We start from the raw sequence: 17,300 nt of genomic DNA on the forward strand, positions 1-17,300 counted from the left end.
TTTTATTGTTAATCTTTTGATTTTCTGTTTGCTGTCTCTCTATGGATCCTTGCAGCCTATTAAATTTTTCGTTATGCTCTTGAATAATCTTCTTAATTTCCCCCACTCCTTTATTTGTGTATTCCTTGGCTTGTTCTGTATTTTGCCTGATCTCTTGAAGAGACCTGTATATTAATCTTTTGTATTCTACCTCTGGTAAATCCAGGAATATCTCTTCGTCTGGAAGATTCCTTGATTCTTTGTTTTGGGAGCTTGTTGAAGTGATCGTGTTCTGCTTCTTTATGTGATTTGATATTGACTGTTGTCTCTGAGCCATCTATAATTATTGTATTAATTTATTTTGTGTTTGCTTACTGTGTCCTAATTTATTTCTTTGTTTTGTTTTGATATGACCAAATAGGCTGCTTGAGTGAGCTACTTTGATTATTTTCACCTTTGAAGCTCTAATGTCCTGTCACCAGATTGCTAGGTCTGTTACCAGGTATATGAGCCTAGGAGTCCATTCACCATTCTTGTACGGATTCAGCGCAGCTGTGCAAGGCAGTGGGCTGACAACTGTCCCTTGAGTGTCTGTAAGGAAAGCATGTCCCTGTTCTCTAGAGCACACAGGTGAGTGGGTTCTGCCACTGGACCATGGGCCCCCAATGCATTTGGCTATAAGGACTGGGAGGCACCACTTATGCTTGGACCCTTGTTGAGGGTGACTAGGTGGCCTGGGTGGAGCCACCAGTCTTCGGGTCCCTGATATGTGTAGGTGAGGACCCTGCTTAATAGGCAGAGTCATGTCAAATATTAAAAACCTGCCTCTCCACTGCACAGTTCAAACAGTTGAAGTCAGATCTCAGGCACATACACCATTGCAGTCTCCCAACAAGGGCCTAAGCTGCTGAAATGGGCCCACAGGGGTCCATGCAGGGGTGAAAGGCATTCATAATCAGTGGACCATTTGTGCCTGGACAGGAGCTGCTTCTGCCCTGAGTTCCCAGGTTAGGGGATCTGGCATATTATTTTTTTCTCCCATTTGTTAATTTGTTCCTTCTCCAAGGCCAGGAGAATGGCTCAGCGTGGGCAGCAGGACCTATCTCAGGCCCAGGGAAATTGACAGCCAACGAAACCAGCTTGGAGGCTAGGGCAGAGGGAGGAGGGATCAGATAAATGGGAGAGAGTTCTTTTTCAAGGGGTGCTGTTTGATGCATGTGGTAAATTAGATGCAACCACTTATCTTTTTCTGAGAACACTGTTCTTTGCTAATTCTGGAGTCATGAGTAGACTCTGTGTGGCTCACTTTCTCTCCCTGAGGAAACCACGTCCCAAATGCCACCTCCAGCCCCAGTGTGGTCCCACCAGGGGATCATGCCTGAAAGGCACCATTTCCTGCTGAGTCAGGTCCAGCAACTCCTCGCTGCTTCTGAGCTGTCTCTCCCTCCCCCTGCCGCTCAGCTCAATTTCCTAAGTTTGCCTTTGATGTTCAGGGCTCCTAGTTTGTCATATACATAATTGATTCACTTGTTTTTTTCAGACCTTTGCTGTAAGAAGCATCCCTGGAAGCATCTGACTACTCCACCATCTTGGCCACACCTCCTGCACTACTTTCTGAATAGTCTTTTGTAGATTAAGCCCTTTACTTAGTTTGGCTAGCCAGGGAAACATCTCATAGAGGGTGAACATGGCATAGCCAGGTTTTCAGACTGCTTATTCTACAAAGCTACTTCCATCTGTGAACACTTCTAAATCGGGGTTAGTTAGAGGCTGGTCAGACAGGTCAGGCTTGTTGAAATATACTTCTTCAGTTACCTGGACACAGTTGTTCTCGAGTTTTCCATCTTTCAGTATGGGTAACAGGGTTGCAGGATTGAGAGTGGAGACAGTCTTTAGCGTTACAGCGGGATTGTTCAGTAGGATAGCCTAGTATTTGCTGACTTGCCCTGCCATTAGCCACAGACACAATGGGGGGTTAGAACCATGGTGGGTTGGCCAAGAATGAACTTCTCAGCCTCCATCAGGAGCTCACGTGTTGTTGCAACTGCCCATAGGCAGGTGGGCCAGCCCTGGGTTAAGGGTCTAGGTGTTTAAAGAAGTATGCTACTAGTCCCTTCCACGGACCCAGGACCTGAGTGAGCACCCCTAGGGCAACCTTCTGCCTCCCATGAGTGAACAGCTTAAAAGGTTTCTGGAGGTCTGGTAATCCTAGGGTGGGGTGGTTATCAGCTTATCTTTGATTTGTTGGAAGGCTACTCAACATTCTGGTGTCCATTCCAAGGGTTCAGAATCACTCCTTTGGACACCCTGGTATAAGGGTTTTGTGATGAGACTAAAATTGGGGATCCAGAATCTACAGAAGCCGACCATTTTAAGGAAATGTCGTAACTGTCTCTTAATGTTTGGGGAGGTTATTTGGGCAGTGGCCTCTTTCATGTCAGGTAGCAGCTCTCTTTTCCCTTGTGATATTTTGAGCCCTAGGTATTTTACCTCAGTGGCAGAGATCTGGGCTTTTTTCTGTGAGACCTTGTATCCCTGGTCTCTTAGGAAGTTGAGTAGTGTGACTGTGTTCTTGTCAGACAGGTCTTTGTTGGGACTGGCAATTAAAATATCAGATACATACTGGAGGACTGTGCCCTCTCCTTTAAGTCCCAGAGGTCTCTGGCTAATATCTCCCTAAAGAGAGTGGGGCTATTCTTGAACCCTTGTGGTAAAATAGTCCAGCAATATTGAATCTTAGTTCCTGAGGTGGGATCCTCCCACTCAAGTCAAATATCTCTTGGGAATTTTGTTCCAGAGGTACACAGTATAAAGCATTTTTCAAGTCTAAAACTGTAAACCACATGTAATACCCTGGAAGAACTGCCAGTAGAGTGTATGGATTGGGTAGTCTTCAGTGCCTGGTTTTATTATGGGTACCAGGGTTGCTGTCTTTGCCTTACCAGGGATTCCAGTGGCCTGGACCTGGGGTTTAACATGATCCTGAATGTGCTGGAGTAGGAACAGAGATTCCATAGAGGCAGCCACCTGCAAAAGGGCCGCTTGAAGAGCACAGACTTTATCCGGTTCTACTCCTACATGAAGTTGATCTGCTGAAAATGTGACTTGAGCATTGAACTTGGTTAACAAATCCCTTCTCAAAAGGGGGATAGGACATTCAGGCACAAACAAGAAACTATGAGTCATTTCTGTACCTCTGACTTGACAGTCCATTGAGTGAAGGAATGATTTATTGGTAGGTTTTCCTGACACTCCAGTAATGGACACTTTTCTTTTAGAGAGCGGACACTTCAGGGTTTTAAAAACCAAATAGGTTGTGCCCACATCCACTAAGAATTCAGTAAGTTGTCCTCCCACTGTTATTGCAACCTGGGGCTCCTCATGGGAGATTAAGATTGGCTGGGTGGCTTGCAGGGTAGCCGCTGGGCCCCATCAGTCTGAGTCATCCGCTGAGAGTTGCAGGAGCTGGGTTTCTTATGAGCCTGGTTTTTTATGAGAATTTAAGATCTGCATCCCACTCTTCTCCTGCTCTATCAGGAATTCTCTGTTGTGTTCCCTGTCAGGACAGTGATTGGTAGTAGCCAGGCACCATCTAGTTCTTCGGGTCTCAGGCTGATGGAGTCTCTGGTTTATGTGGCCCTTTCTGTCTCTTGGGCTCCTAATTACCTTGTGTCTTTGGTGTTCTTCATTTTCCTTTGCTCCAGGTGGGTTGAGACCAATTTATGCATCTTAGATGGCAACTTTCTAGCATTTAAGTGGTTCTTCAGGGTTTTTTTTTTTCAGGGTTTATATCAGTAAACTGTAAGTATGCTTCATACACCCATTCTAAGAAACTGGGCTTTTCTAAGGCTCTTCTGTTTTGGAGCCCCTTGCTGCAAACCAAATATCATAACAGTTTTTATAGTGTTCTAGCTGTTCTGCCCCCAGCCAATCATTTGGGTCCCAGTGTGGATCTATGGCAGGTACAGTTTGGGCTGCCAGGAGTCTAATACCATTCTGAGGGTTGAGGTTATGCCACCTGTCAGCCCCTTGGCATGCCTTTTCTAAGACCACTCTCTGTTCCTCTGGAGTTAGAAGGATATTTCGGAATGACAGAGTAGGCCCAATTAAGGTGTTTGGTTTAAGCCTTACCAGGACCGGGGTTGCTGTCTTTGCCTCAACAAGGGTTCCAGTGGCCCAGATCTGGGGCTTAACATGGTTGTCTCTATACACTGGGAGATTATTCTTCCAATTATGCAGAACTGTGTATGGACCCAGATAAATCCACTAAGGTGTTCATTGTGATCCAGTCCAGCAGGAATTTGTCTCAGTGGAAATTGCCCTGAGGAGACTTGGGTGGATCCCTGGCTGAATTGCACCACACTACAGGTGTGTGCTGGGGAGACTATAACCTGGGTGGGACCAGGTGTTTCTGACTCATGAGGGGCCAGCCAAGGTTCCACCAAAGGGGTATCTGTCACTGCAGTAGCACAAGGGCTGCTGGTGACGGGCTAGGAACCAGGCCTATACCTTCAGGTGGATAAAGAGGAGGGGGCACAGGTAAGAGACTGAAGGGGCTCTCTGAGTATGGAAAGACCAAGAACTTCCTATCTCCCATTCTTTTTTTCCCTGCTGCCTGCACCATTAGCTTGCATTGTTTTTGTAGTTTCTTATTCTTCCAGAGAGACATAAAGTTTTACAAGAAGGGGATTTAATCCCATTTTACCTCTTTTTCAGAAAACATCTAACTGTAAAATGGTAGAACAATTAAGTGACCCATACTCAAGCCACCTTTCACAGGACTTCAACTGGTACTGGGGCCAGACAGTGTTACAAAATGTTCTCTTTCTCCATAGGCTCATAACTAAAGAAGGGGCTGTCAGTGAGGTGGAGTGGCGGAGTAACAAGGGTGATCTTAGCAAGGCTTCAATCCCCACTAATGGGGATGTCTTAGTCTTACCTCGATCCTCCAGATACCTCCCCACCTCCAATCCCAAGCACTTAACTTAATACGTGAAATTCTTAGGGCATTTACCTAGTGGACGTTCACACCAGAATTAGTTTCCAAATCTCAAAGTAAAAAGGCCTCAGTCTGCTCACCACCTCAGTCGCAGGTAGGAAACCCATCCGATCCTCCCGAACCAGAGGCTTAGTGTGTGCTGAGGGTTCGTGGAGTTTCCACTCGTGGCCAAAGGTTGCCGTGCTCCAGATGGAGGCTCCACATTGGGTGCCAAAATTGTTACCAAATCCTAAAAGATGGGTCCTTGTCTGGCGTGCTCAGACTTGCCAATTATCTGGACACCGATCTTTAAGAAAGAAACTTTATTGCAATGCACAGAGCAAGGAGCTGGAAGGAAGTTCCTCAGATCTGGCTTACCAAGCTACAGTGAAAAAAATACAGGGAAAGCAGGGCTTATATGTGAATTGAGCAGCAAGATGGTGGCTACACAGGTGTTCTGGGGGTGGAAGACTCTAGAAGGCGGCAAGGAAACAGGAGGTGACATGCTTCTTGTCGGACCTCTGGCTTCAAAATAGGGTCCGGTTGATGATTTTCCTTCTGATTTGTTCCTCTGGTTGCTGTGTTCACTGTTGAGGTAAACTAGTGGTCACAGCTGGCCCTTCTGCTAGTTTAAGGACTAATGGAAATTTACTGGCATTAGTAAGATCAGGAAGATCAGTAAGAATCGCCTTCAGGTGTGAGAGTCCATTTCTTATGTGGATGGTGAAGTGTTGGCATTTCCATGACATTCTGAGAGAATGTGAAGGACAATAGAAACTGATATCTGAAGTCTGCAGTGCCCTGTAGACTTGAATCTTTTCTATGATGCTAGTTTCAAAATAACATTATATAATAAGGAGTCATCCAGAATTGGAACCCAGGCAACTTGAGAACCAGGCATTGAGCAAGTCATCTCCTCTTCATAGTCCTCAATTTCCTCACTGCTAAAAGGCGATGAGGGTTGTGTGGAGGTTCTTGGGCTGCTAGATTTCTGATACTGTTCACATCTCTACTGTTAGGTTCTATCTTTTGAGACTGAGGCAGATGCCCTAACCCCATAGACCAGATGAGGAAATTGAGTACCAGAGAGGTAAAGTGACTTCCCCAAAGTAACAGGGCTCAAGATGGCAGGGTTAGGAGCTGATCACAGGTGTATTTCAGAGGCCCTCCCCTATCAGATATGTGTGGAGTGTGAGAGGGCATGTACACCCCCCTTGTGCACAGCTTTCTCCACTCCCACTTCCCGCCTACTTTCATGCACAGAGCTTCACACAATTGCCCGGGGAGCAGGACAGGTCAGGGCAGAAGTTCTCACATCCATTTCTCAGGTGAGGAAACTGAGGCTCAGAAAGATGATGTGACTAAGACTGCAGCCCCACAGAACCTAGGAGAGGTGAGCGAGGGGGACACTGAGGGCCAGAAAGAGAAAAGGCTGAGTCAAGGCCACTTGATGAGGCAGTGGTAGAGCTGGATCTGAGACATCAGGCACTTCGCTTCCCTCCTCTGAGTCTGTTTGCTCATCTGTACTATGTGAAACTGTAACCTCCAAAGAGAAGAGCATGCATGAGAATGGAATGAGAGAGTGCACATAAAGTGCTCAGGATATGGTGGTAATCGTGATGAAGATGAGAGGGAGAAGGAGGGTGGCTGCCCTGGGATATGCATAACCTGCTGTCTCAGGAGGCTAGGAGGGGGACACTGAGGGCCAGAGAGAGAAAAGACTTGTTGAGGCAGCAATAGAGCTGGGTCTGAGACCTCAGGCATGTCGTTTCCCTCCTCCGAGTCTGTTTCCTCATCTGTACAACTGGGAACAGTAACGCCTGAAGAGTATCCATGAGGATGGAATGAGAGAGTGCACATAAAGTGCTCGGGGCATGACAGTGATAGTGATGAAGAAGAGGGGGAGGAGGAGGGTGGCTTCCGTGGGATATGCCTAATCTGATGTTTCAGGGGGCTGGGAGGGCCTCCGGTGGCAGATCAAGGAGAACCCTCAGGACAAGGAAGCCAGGAGGAGTGGAGTTCCTGCTGAATGAAGGCAGACAGGGAGCAGCATGTGCAGTGTGGATGTGTGGGTGTCAGTGAAGAGTGATGAGCAGGTGGGTGTGTAGCCCACACAACACCACGAGCCCTTCAAGGGCAGTGGCAGCAGACTGCAGTGGGCAGAGCATATGTCTTGGCCTCAGAGAGTCCTGGGGTCCAGTCCCACCTCTGCCACTTCATGGCTATGTGACTTTAGGCAAGTGTCTTCCCACTTGAGGCTTCAGTTTCCTCATCCATGAAATGGGTCTAATCCTCCCCTCCTCTCAGGGCTGCCTATGAGGAGTCAGAGAGAGCAGCCTGGGCTGGGGAGAAACCTGTGGGAGCTTTCAAGGGCCAGGCAGTCTCAGCCTCGGGCTCTTGCACATACTAGGGTCTCAGGAAACACTTGCTAAGATGAATTATAGACCTTTGAGATGGGGGCACCTGTGGAAGTCCCAAGGCCGGGGACAGGAGGGAGGCCTTCCTTGGTCTCCTGTTTGCCATTAGTGAGGAGGTAGACCTGTCACTGAGGTGGCCAGCCTGGCCCTCCTGTGGGACTGACTGCATTTCCCAGGGCCCTCCTCCCTCCCTGCTCCTGAGGCCACCTCTCTGCTCTCTCCCTCCCTGCCCAACCTGATCTCAGCACTGTCCCCTACAGAGTATGGGATCATGGGCCCATGGCCCAGTGAGGCAGACTTGGGGGACGGGGCCGGGTGGTGCAAGCCTGGAGGAGCCTGGGAGGTGGGGTCTTCCTCTAGGGCTGTCCTTCTCTGAGGGCTGCTCTCTTGTCCTTTCCAGATGAGCTGCTGTAACTCAAGTGCCCTCTGCACACAGTGCTCAAACTCACACCTGTGTCTTATGGTGAGTGCTCTGCCTCATCCAAGGAAAGGCATGTGTCTACTGTGCACAACAGTGTCCTGAGAGGGACCCAGGATGAGGGTACCAGCCATGTTATGTGCAATTCCTCACCCCCAGGAGGAGGTCCCAGGCATCCTCCACCTCTCCCACAGTCCCAGGCATAACCCTGGAAACGTTAAGGTAAGAAGACTCGATTTCTGTCAAAATCACAAAATGTCAGTGTGGCCAAGTAGACCCAGCATCCAGAAAGGTGAAAAACACAGTGCTGGCTAACAAGGTGGAGGCCCACCACAAGCCTGTCTGAAGGGGTGGGGTCAGGACAGGGCCAGCTTCCTGGGTATGCAACCTGTGCAGTCGAACAGATCCTTGTGCTTAGAAGGGCCCTACACTTGGTTTAATGCTCTGCTGTCCCCGTCTTGAAATTCTTAATAATTTTTGAGCAAGGGACCCAGGTTTTCATTTTGCACTGGGCCTTACAAATTACGTAGCTGGTCCTGGGTCGGGATCCAGGTCTGGCTGAGAGAGGACCCTCTTCTAGGGGAAAAGAAGCGAGCAGCAGGCACTCTCACACTGCTGTCTCCCTCTTTTTAATGCAGGGCCCTGTCCTCCTAAGCTCTGGACATCACTGGGGGACCCAGGAAAGCCCTGGACACTGTCCCTGCCCACTGCTGAGCCCTTCCCAGGAGTCCATACTATCTCTGCCCTCACTCTCTTCCACCTGAAGGAGTTGTAGCCCTGTCCCACCTCCTCCAGGTATCACCCAGCCCATGAAGGCACCAGGACCAATGCCTGGCCTTGGTGTGGGGGAGGGGGAGAATGCTGCTTCCATGGAAGAAGACCACAGAAGTCTTGGTTCACAGTTACAAGCATTGGGCTGTCTAGCACTGCCTGGAGCTTTGTTTTTCTTAAATTCTTCTCTTAGCAATAATGGCTCCTCCTCCTCCTCCTTGCTGGAGGGGTGAAAATGTCATTGTGAGTCCTGCCTATTGTCCTTAAGCCAGGTCACAGTGATGAGGTCTTGAAACCCTGTGGATGATGAGGGAACAGTTCCAGGACAGCACCTCTAAAGACAAGGGAGCAAGAGGTGGGTCCTGGTGAGTGCCTATGGACTCTCTTTCCTTGCTGGGAGGGACAGTTGGCACCAGCCCACAGTCCTCCACTCCATCCCTTCCCCTGCTCCCCTGCTGGAGTCTACCTGGGGCTGCTGAGCAATGCTTGTAATACATCACACAACTATGTGGACTGGGGCCTCTGTAAACTCATGGTATCCACACTCAGCTGGAACCTCAACACCTCCCAGAATCCTACCCATGCCTACCCACCTTTTAGGCAGAGGCGGGGCCCACCTACACCAGACAGCCCAAAGAAGGTTCCTCCCTAAGAGCCCAACCACATGGCAGTTCTAGCAACACGTGCACACGAAAAGGCGGAAACGTCCAAATTAATTTTGTAATTTTAATGTAACACTGATACCAAAAACATGAAAGCACAAGAAAAAGCAAGCAACAAAGGCAGAAAAAGCGAAGAAAGCTTCATCTTGCATGTCATCTTCAATCGACAGGTAGAAGCTGCCACGAGTGCTAGGTTAAGAAGGAATCTGAGGAGGCACTCTGGTTTGGAGAGTAAGATTGCTACAGTTCATCAGCGGTGTCTGTAAACACAAGAAACAAAAGTGAAAACATAATTTGAAATACATTAAACAGTGAAGGATATATACAACAAAAACAGTGTTTTTCTATTCTTCATCATTCTCCTACCCCAGGCTTCCCTCTGACATCTCACAGCTCCTCTGCACACCCTCCTCAGAGTCTACTTGAAACCAAAAAACAAACCAAGCCCACTGCCATTGAGTCGATTCTGACTCATAGCGACCCTGTAGGACCGAGTAGCACTGACCCCATTGCGTTTCCAAGGCTGTAAACTTCACGGGAGCAGACTGCCACATCTTTCTCCCACAGAGCGGCTGGTGGGTTTGAACCACCGATCTTTTGGTTAGCAGCCAAGTGCTTAACTACTGCACCACCAAGGCTCCGTAGAGTCTAATTTATCAAGTGAAAATCTTACTGAATCCAGGAGAAGAAGTTGGCACCGGCTCTGGCGGCATTTCTGGTCCGGATGGTAGAGCTAGTGCTAGGGCCATCTAGGATGCTGGTGCTGGCCCCACCATTGGTGCCACTGCTGACACCAGCTCTCCATGTGGCTCTCCTATTGGCACGGTTACTATTCAGAAGGTACTGATGGTACCTGGCCCAGAAAGCAAACGGTATCCTGGCCCAGGCATCGCCAAAATCTCCATCCTCATCCCAGGTCAGGAGCTCCACCTGTATGTCATCCCAGCTCCACCGTCCAATCAGAGCTTCATCCCCGATATTCATCTGGGCCCTCATCTGTGCCCTGGCATGTTCCTCAGCCATATCCACATCCATAGTTTTGAAAGCATCATCCACAGCCTCCAAGAAATGAGCCTTCCATTCCCTGGGGTCTCGGTTCTGATTCTGAGATGCAATAAGAGCAACCATAACCACAGAGCTACCACACATTCATTGAGCACCCGCTTCCTGCTATGCAGCCTATTAAGCACTTTGCTTTGGAAGATAAAAAATAAAGGTTACTGGCATCAGGCTTCTATAATAGGTGCCAGGCCCGGGATTTCACCCCGTCCCTCACACTGACTACTTCTGTGACCTTGTATAAGTTACTTAGAAACCTTTCTGAGCCTCTGTATCCTCACTGGAAACAGAAGGTGACAAGGAGGCTGTTGACCGATTAACAAACAAGCAAGGTATGGAATGTGCCTATGCCAGTGCATGGCACCTAACAGAGCCTCTCCGTTACCTGCGCGATGAATCTCAGGACCCTCATCTTGCTGGTCTCATGGCGGGCTCGCAGGCCCCAGAGGAATTCATACTCAGGTGGGCTGCTATTTGGGATCTTTTTGTACTCCAGGTACCTTAGTGAGAGAGGAAAAGAAATTTTTGCTTCTAACCAAGCAGATCTGTTTTTCATCTAATGGGTTCCAGGTGGCACCTCCTCAAGCCTAACGCTACAGCTCAGCTCCTGGAAGGGGATTTCTCCACACCCAAACTCACTCCCAGGGTTTTTGCCTCTGATATTGAGGCCTTCAGAACCCTGGTGGCACAGTGCTTAAAAGCTCGGCTGCTAACCGGAAGGGCGGCTGTTCAAATCCACCAGCCACTCCTTGTAAACCCCGTGGGGCAGTTCTACTCTGTCCTATACGGTTGCTATGAGTTGGAATCGACTCGACGGCAACGGGTTTGGTTTTGGTGTTGAAGCCCTCAAAGCCTTATGTCTTTGGTCCTACCCAGAAGCAACTGGAGGTGCAGGGGAGGTACGTGTAGGGCATTTGTTCATCGGAAGGCCGCAAGTTGTGGGCCCCTTGTCACAATGAACCCGAATTCCTGTTGGGTGTTTTGTACACAGAGGGGCCATTCTTCAGGCTCCCTGCTCTGAGCACACCTCACTGCAAGGGTCTCGTCTGAGACCTGGCCAAGCCCTACAAAGTTCCGCCATAGAAGACAACTGTAAAGGGAAGACACAGACAACCGAGAGTGGCGTACTCCATGCACACTCTGTATTATGCTCCTGACAGAGTGCGCACGAGCAGGTCCTCGTATGGGAGTGTGTGTGTGTCTGTGTGTCTGTGTGTGTCTGTGTGGTATGTGTGCCTGTTTGGGGGTACACACGTTTCCCAAGAACCAAGGATGGGGTGGGCCCTGGCCAGAAAGTCAGGAGAACTGTGCTCCAGGCCTGAATGGCCCCATTACCAGCTCTGGGCCATGCCCAGAGTCTTCTCCCCAGGTTCCTTAGATGTGAAATGGGGGAATTCTCATAACAGCCAGTAGGGCAGGCGCTAAATGAGAAGGCGGTTGTAACACAGCCTGCGCCGTGTTCTCAATGTGTGTTCCCTTTCCCCGACATTGCCCTGGAATTCTTCTATCCACAACTCACATACTCTCATCCACTTTCAATATATCAAGGCACCCGTTCCTCTAGTGCTAGATATGGGGTGGGGAAGGGCTTTCTGAGCCAGACCAACACACAAAGGAGCACATGAGTGTGACACGAAGTTAACACTTACTTCTGCTTCACAAAGTCATCTGTAAGGAGCTTCCTCAGATCGCCAAGGAATGGGTGCCTCACCCTGACGGCAAGAAAAAGAACCTACGGTTAGAGGTAGTAAAAGAAATAAAAAAAGAAATAGTAGCAGTGTCCAAATTTGGGCAGGAGCACTCCCTAACAAGATTGAGAGCTTCCCTGCCCAGGGGGCTTCCCCGTGGAGGCCTGGGCATGCAGCAGAGGCCAGACAGCCACTTGTCAGAGACGCCCTATGTAGGGGATCAAAAAAAAAAAAAGGATCAAAGGCGCCCCTAATTCTGACCGTCTACCTTAGACGTTGTCTGGGGACAGACAGGGGACCGAGAACAGAGAGGAGGCTGAGAGTTCAGGACTGTTTTGCCATCCACCTTGGTGAGATCCTTTGCTCTCTACTGGACCAGGACACCCCACTCCCCTGCACCAGACCACCACGCTATTGAAATCCTGGGATCTCTTTTGCCAAGGGACAACACTGAGAGGTAGGAGCTGAGAGAGGCCAATCATACCCGGGGTGCAGTCCCATCTTGCGTAGTGCCTCCCAGAGGACAGCTGCAAGGGGAGACATAGCACAGGAATTCAGCACACGAAAATGACACTGTGGGCGGTCCCCCAGCCACAGGTCCAGCCACTCACCCTCGCTAGCACGGTTGCCATTCATGAAGATGACGCCCAGAATCACCAAGACGAGACTCAACCTGGGAGTGTCCTTGGTCCTAAAGGTGTAGAAAGAGGAATCCTCTCCAGCAGCCATTTGCACAAGAGACTACAGCCGGCTCACCCAACTAGCCTCTCCCAGATTTCTCAGCTAGAGGGAAATTCTTCCCAGCACTTGATCCTGGCAGACAAATCATTCCTCCGCCTGACACTTAATCACTTCATCCATACAATGTGTATACTAATACTTTGCTTCCAGGGTTCTACAGAGGGCAGGGGCAGTCACAGAGCAAATGCTGGCAAAGGTGTATTCAGAGGCAAAGCCGAACTTCTCCTGCCCACCGGGCCTCAGAATCTACCCTCAACAGGAAGCTCTCCAGTGAGGACCACCCAGCCAAACCCTACTGCTCAGCAGGGAGAGGCAAGCAACGACAGGCCGGATTTCCTGGGAAGCTTCAGGAGGTAGGGAGCAAAACCCTGACCACAGCTACTATACGTTTCACCCAGTCATCACTGGGCACCACTACCTGTGTGTAGGAGCTGTGCTAGGAACGTAAGCCCTGTTTTCCTGTTCCTCTGAGAGCATGTGGGGGGCTGGGCAGGAAAGGGGCGCCACCAAGGAAGGCCACAGCCCTTCCCTTTCTTACTTCCCAAGAAGGCGAGCTGAAGAGTCCTGTGTGCAGACAAGAATATACAGGTGTTCTTCCTTGTCAATTTCCTTGAGGTGGATCCCAAATTTCTACATGGGGGAGAAAACAAAGCGTGAGATGAAAAATCCAGCCTGGGCTTCCTGCAGGCAGCCACTTGATTCCATGTTAGAACTTTTCCTGAGCACAGAACCCCAACTTGTGAGAGAGGGTGGAAGAAGAGAGGACATGGAGGACCTGGCTCCATGGCAGCTCTGATACTGCCCAAGGAGATGAGACTAACTTCTCAAGACAATGAGACACTCAGAGAGAATGAGAGAGGGGAACTGAGGGAAGGACATATGCCCCAAACTGCCAGTGTAATGGAAGCTCAAAGGTGGAGAGGTTAGGGAAGGCTTCTGGAGCAGGCAGTACTGAAGTTGGGCCTAAAAGGGCTGCAGAGTTCAAGGCTTCCCCACTGCTCTTATTCCACAGAGCAGCCCCGCACCCCTGTACCCACCTTTTCCAGAGTGTATGTTGCTCTTTCAATGATCTCTGGGAAATGTTCGTCGTATTCTCGGATGACATCCTTCAGCATGTCTGCAGGAGGGGAGAGTTGGGGAGAGCTCCTGGGCTGAGCAGGGGCCACAGAGCTGCAGCTCCATGGCCAGCCCTGCTGAGGGTAGCACAGCCAGGGTCCTGTGCTGTAGAAATGAAGGAGCCAGCCATGGCCTGATGGGGTGGTGGCATATGAACAAAAGGACGCCCAGAGGTGAGGGTGGGGGAAGGGCAGAGCTCAGGGAAGGGCACAGGTTGCCTACCTGAGCGCTTAATGGGGATCTTCTTGTAGTCCTTAATCATCAGGTACTTCACCAACTTATTTGCCTGGAGAAGGAGGAACACACGGGGAGATCAACGCCTGAGTGACTGCAGAGAACTGGCCGGTGAGGGAGAAGAAGAGGGAGACGGGGGAGGGCGGGCTTCTTACCCTCTCTTGCAGAAGGACCACATTGCGGGGTGGCAAGCACAGTACGTGCCTTGAGGGTATCTGGGACCTCAGGGTCATCGGGGGCCGAGGGGCCATCGGAGTCCTTGCCGTCAATGGGGGTTGCGATGCTCTCCAGGTCGGTGGGACTGTAGGAGGCTCTCTCTCCTCCTCGCTGCTCTCATATTCATCATCCAGGTGCTTGGACTGTGTCATTAGAGGAGAGACCCAGGGTTACCAGGCTCCCCGTGCAAAAGTGTCTGGCACACACCTTACCCACAGCAGGTACTTGGTAAATGACATGTGTTGAGTGCTTACTACGTGCCAGGCCCCGAACTAACCTCTTCTTCCACTAGTCTGTGTGCTCCCTGAAGACAAGAACTTTGTGGAGTAAAAACAATACTCGGCCCACTTGTGTTGGCGAAACATGGACAGGCTGAGAGAAAGGGAGAGGAAAGGGGAGGGGAGGGGAAGGAAGGGAGTGAGGGCGTGTGGAAATGGCAGGGAGATCTCACCTTCTTCGTCCTCTTGCCTCCCATCCTGGCCCGGAGCTCAGCACTGTGCTGAACAGTGGCAGCTGCACCCTCAGGCTCAGGGATGCTTGTGGCCATCTTGGCCTCGGCAGCAGTCACTGCCACAACATTCTGAGGCTCCACCCACCGAGTCTTGGCCAGAGCCTTCCCAGACTTGGTTGTCTTGGGCTGGGTGGCTGCCACCTCCTTGGCAGATGCTGCCTGGTGCACACGAGAGGCAGGACTGAGGCCATCCGTCACAGCCTCTTGGGCTGGGGTGGGTCTCTTAGGCCGTGGGAAGGCCATGCCACTGACACCTGCAGGCTGGGTGAAATCAAAGACATCGTTCTGACCTAGAAAGACAGTCTTGGGCCGGGTGGTATCCAGCTCACTGGCACGTGGAGCCTGAGAGAAAGCACTGGCAGTACTAGGGCCCTCAGTAGCAGCCTCCTGGGCCTGGGAGGCTGTCTGGGGCTCCGTGGAGGTTGCTGGAGCCCCAGGGGCAGTCATCTCACTGTTGACTGACATCTTGGAGGTCTGTGGAAAAGCAGGAGTTGTCCTAGGGGTGACTCCCTGAGCCTCGGCATATGTCATGGGCTCGGTATCGTCTCCTGAGGCCTGGTCTCTAGCCACTGGGTGGTTAGCGGCTGCCCTATTGTTGGAAGTGATATGGGCAGTGGCGGCAATGGCAGGAGTGGCCCAGTTGGAGGCGGCAGGGCGGGCTATGTTCGTAGCACGGGCGGCTGCCTCACTGGCAAGGGTTTCTGGATCCAGCTGCAATGCCTCCATCAGGGTCTGGGCCAGCACAGGGTTTTCCAGTTCCCAGGGCTCATTCTGCAAGGCCAGAGAGAAGGGTAGGGGAAAGCAGGCAACTCTGCACACGTGCATCATGCTTCCCCTGTGCTGGCCAGCCTCCTCCCAGCAGACAGCCCTTCCAAATCTCCCCACCCCCTCAAGCAGGAGAGGGCTTTGGGAAAGCTGGGTAATCCTTCCCCACTCAAACCTCCCTTCACCCACCCTCCTTCTCTCCTCCCCCGATTCACAGGGGAGAAGGTCCAGGGCAAGCAGGTGGCCAAAGGGGCCTCACCGACAGGATGCGAAAGCCTGCACCCAAGCTACCAAAGGCTCTGAGGATATGGATGTCAAAGCTGGTAAGGGTGCCGTAACCACCAAAAGCACCAAATTCTTCATAGTCGTTTCCTTCAATCATCTCTTCCTCCCCGACTCCCTGGCTACCCTCATCCATGTCTTCAACATTGTAGCCTTCTGATTCCATGCTGTAGCTCCCCTGGGCCGTGCTGTGGGACCCAAGCATAAGAGAGCTCAGCCTGAGAGGGAGGGTGAGGCAGCTTCATGGCTAGGGGGCAGGATTCATTGGGAGGCAGGATTTGGCGGGAGGTGGGGGGTGGCAATCACAAGGCTACTAGGCAGTACAAGGATGGGAGGGATCTACTGGGGTGGATTCTGTGAGGCATAGAGTCCTGGGAAAGGGATAGATGAGGGGAGTTTAGGATAGGCAGGATCCCCATCCTAGTGAGTAGGTTAGAAGAGGGGGCTGACTGAGGGCTTGGGTTGGAAGAATCCCAAAGGGGATGCATTGAGAGACGGAGAAACAAAGGGCTTGGATTTCAGGGTCTGAGCAGGGGACCAGGATGAAGGGGGAGCAGATGGGAGGGCTCAGGCAACAGGGACAGCAGAAGGCTCTGAAAAACTGAATCCGAGGACCCTGTCTGGCAACATCTGGGTGAGGGAAGTCAGCTGGTTCCGGTCTAGATTGTGCTTATACAGAAATGCTAGGAGTGGATGGGGTAGGGGTCTCGGACCTAGGTGAAGCTCGAATTGGAGCGCGGGAGGTCTCAAATCCAACGTACTCCAGGCTAGGGACAAGAGGTCAGCTAGGCTGAGGTTAACTAGAAGTGGCTGGGGGTGGGGTGGGGGTGGGGCCTCCGGACTAAGAAAGCTTATTTCATGGCACAGGGGCCTGCTGAAGTGGCTTGAATTTGGGCGCCTTGGTTAGGTGCGGGGAGGGCTCCTAGCTACACCTCATGTCTAGTGGGGTTCTAGCTCTGTGGCATGGGGCTTTGTTCAGATCTCAGGTGGTAAGGGAGGATGTCGGGTGCCACTCGTCCTGTCCAGGTCCATTCTGGGGCTGGATTCTTACCTTCATTGAGGCTCCAGTGGCTTCAGTCCTCAGCACCAGGAACTGGCAACCTTGCCCTTGCCTACTGCTGCCGGCACAGCAGCTCCAACCACCCCGCTCCTTTTGTCAGTGCACCTCCGGAGGCTGGAGAGCGTTGCGCATGCGCGGACTCCTCCACCAAGCCGCTTTTCCAATAAAACCCGTTTTTAACCAGGTCCGCCTCGCGCTTGGGATTCCACTGGATGCTGGTTTGGTGGTGGGGCATGGAAAGTGGGGGAGTGGGGACGGAATGGTCCTCTTCTTGCCTCCAGATTCCCGTGATCCACCCTCTGACCTCAGGTGGGCTCAGGCACACCCAGCAGCGGAGCTTAACCCATCCAGTCTTCTACTATCAACTTCAGCCTCTCCCCCTTTTGCACAATGCTTTTCAGTC

At 51.2% G+C, this 17,300-nt stretch overlaps 1 protein-coding gene and 1 non-coding gene across 3 annotated transcripts; both read right to left on the reverse strand.

Moving 5' to 3' along the window:
* Nucleotides 1-9,301: 9,301 nt before the first annotated feature.
* Nucleotides 9,302-16,021, reverse strand: LOC126068948 (melanoma-associated antigen D4-like). 2 transcript variants are annotated; one of them, XM_049871734.1, is made up of 13 exons: nucleotides 15,815-16,021; nucleotides 14,731-15,561; nucleotides 14,557-14,583; nucleotides 14,219-14,422; nucleotides 14,052-14,115; nucleotides 13,751-13,830; nucleotides 13,252-13,343; nucleotides 12,584-12,663; nucleotides 12,457-12,499; nucleotides 11,934-11,996; nucleotides 10,670-10,784; nucleotides 9,899-10,329; nucleotides 9,302-9,485 (listed from the first exon to the last, which is right to left on the reverse strand). In XM_049871734.1, exons 1-13 carry the CDS (start codon nucleotides 16,001-16,003, stop codon nucleotides 9,476-9,478), a joined length of 2,229 nt encoding a protein of 742 aa, XP_049727691.1. In that variant the 5' UTR covers nucleotides 16,004-16,021; the 3' UTR covers nucleotides 9,302-9,475. The 2 variants fall into 2 exon arrangements, with proteins under 2 accessions (XP_049727691.1, XP_049727692.1); XM_049871735.1 differs by lacking the exon at nucleotides 14,557-14,583.
* Nucleotides 11,186-11,314, reverse strand: LOC126069772 (small nucleolar RNA SNORA11). Its single transcript, XR_007516044.1, has one exon. It is a non-coding gene; the product is annotated as a small nucleolar RNA SNORA11 (small nucleolar RNA).
* Nucleotides 16,022-17,300: the final 1,279 nt, after the last annotated feature.

Source organism: Elephas maximus, chromosome X (assembly GCF_024166365.1).
Source record: "Elephas maximus indicus isolate mEleMax1 chromosome X, mEleMax1 primary haplotype, whole genome shotgun sequence".
NCBI classification, from domain to species: domain Eukaryota; kingdom Metazoa; phylum Chordata; class Mammalia; order Proboscidea; family Elephantidae; genus Elephas; species Elephas maximus.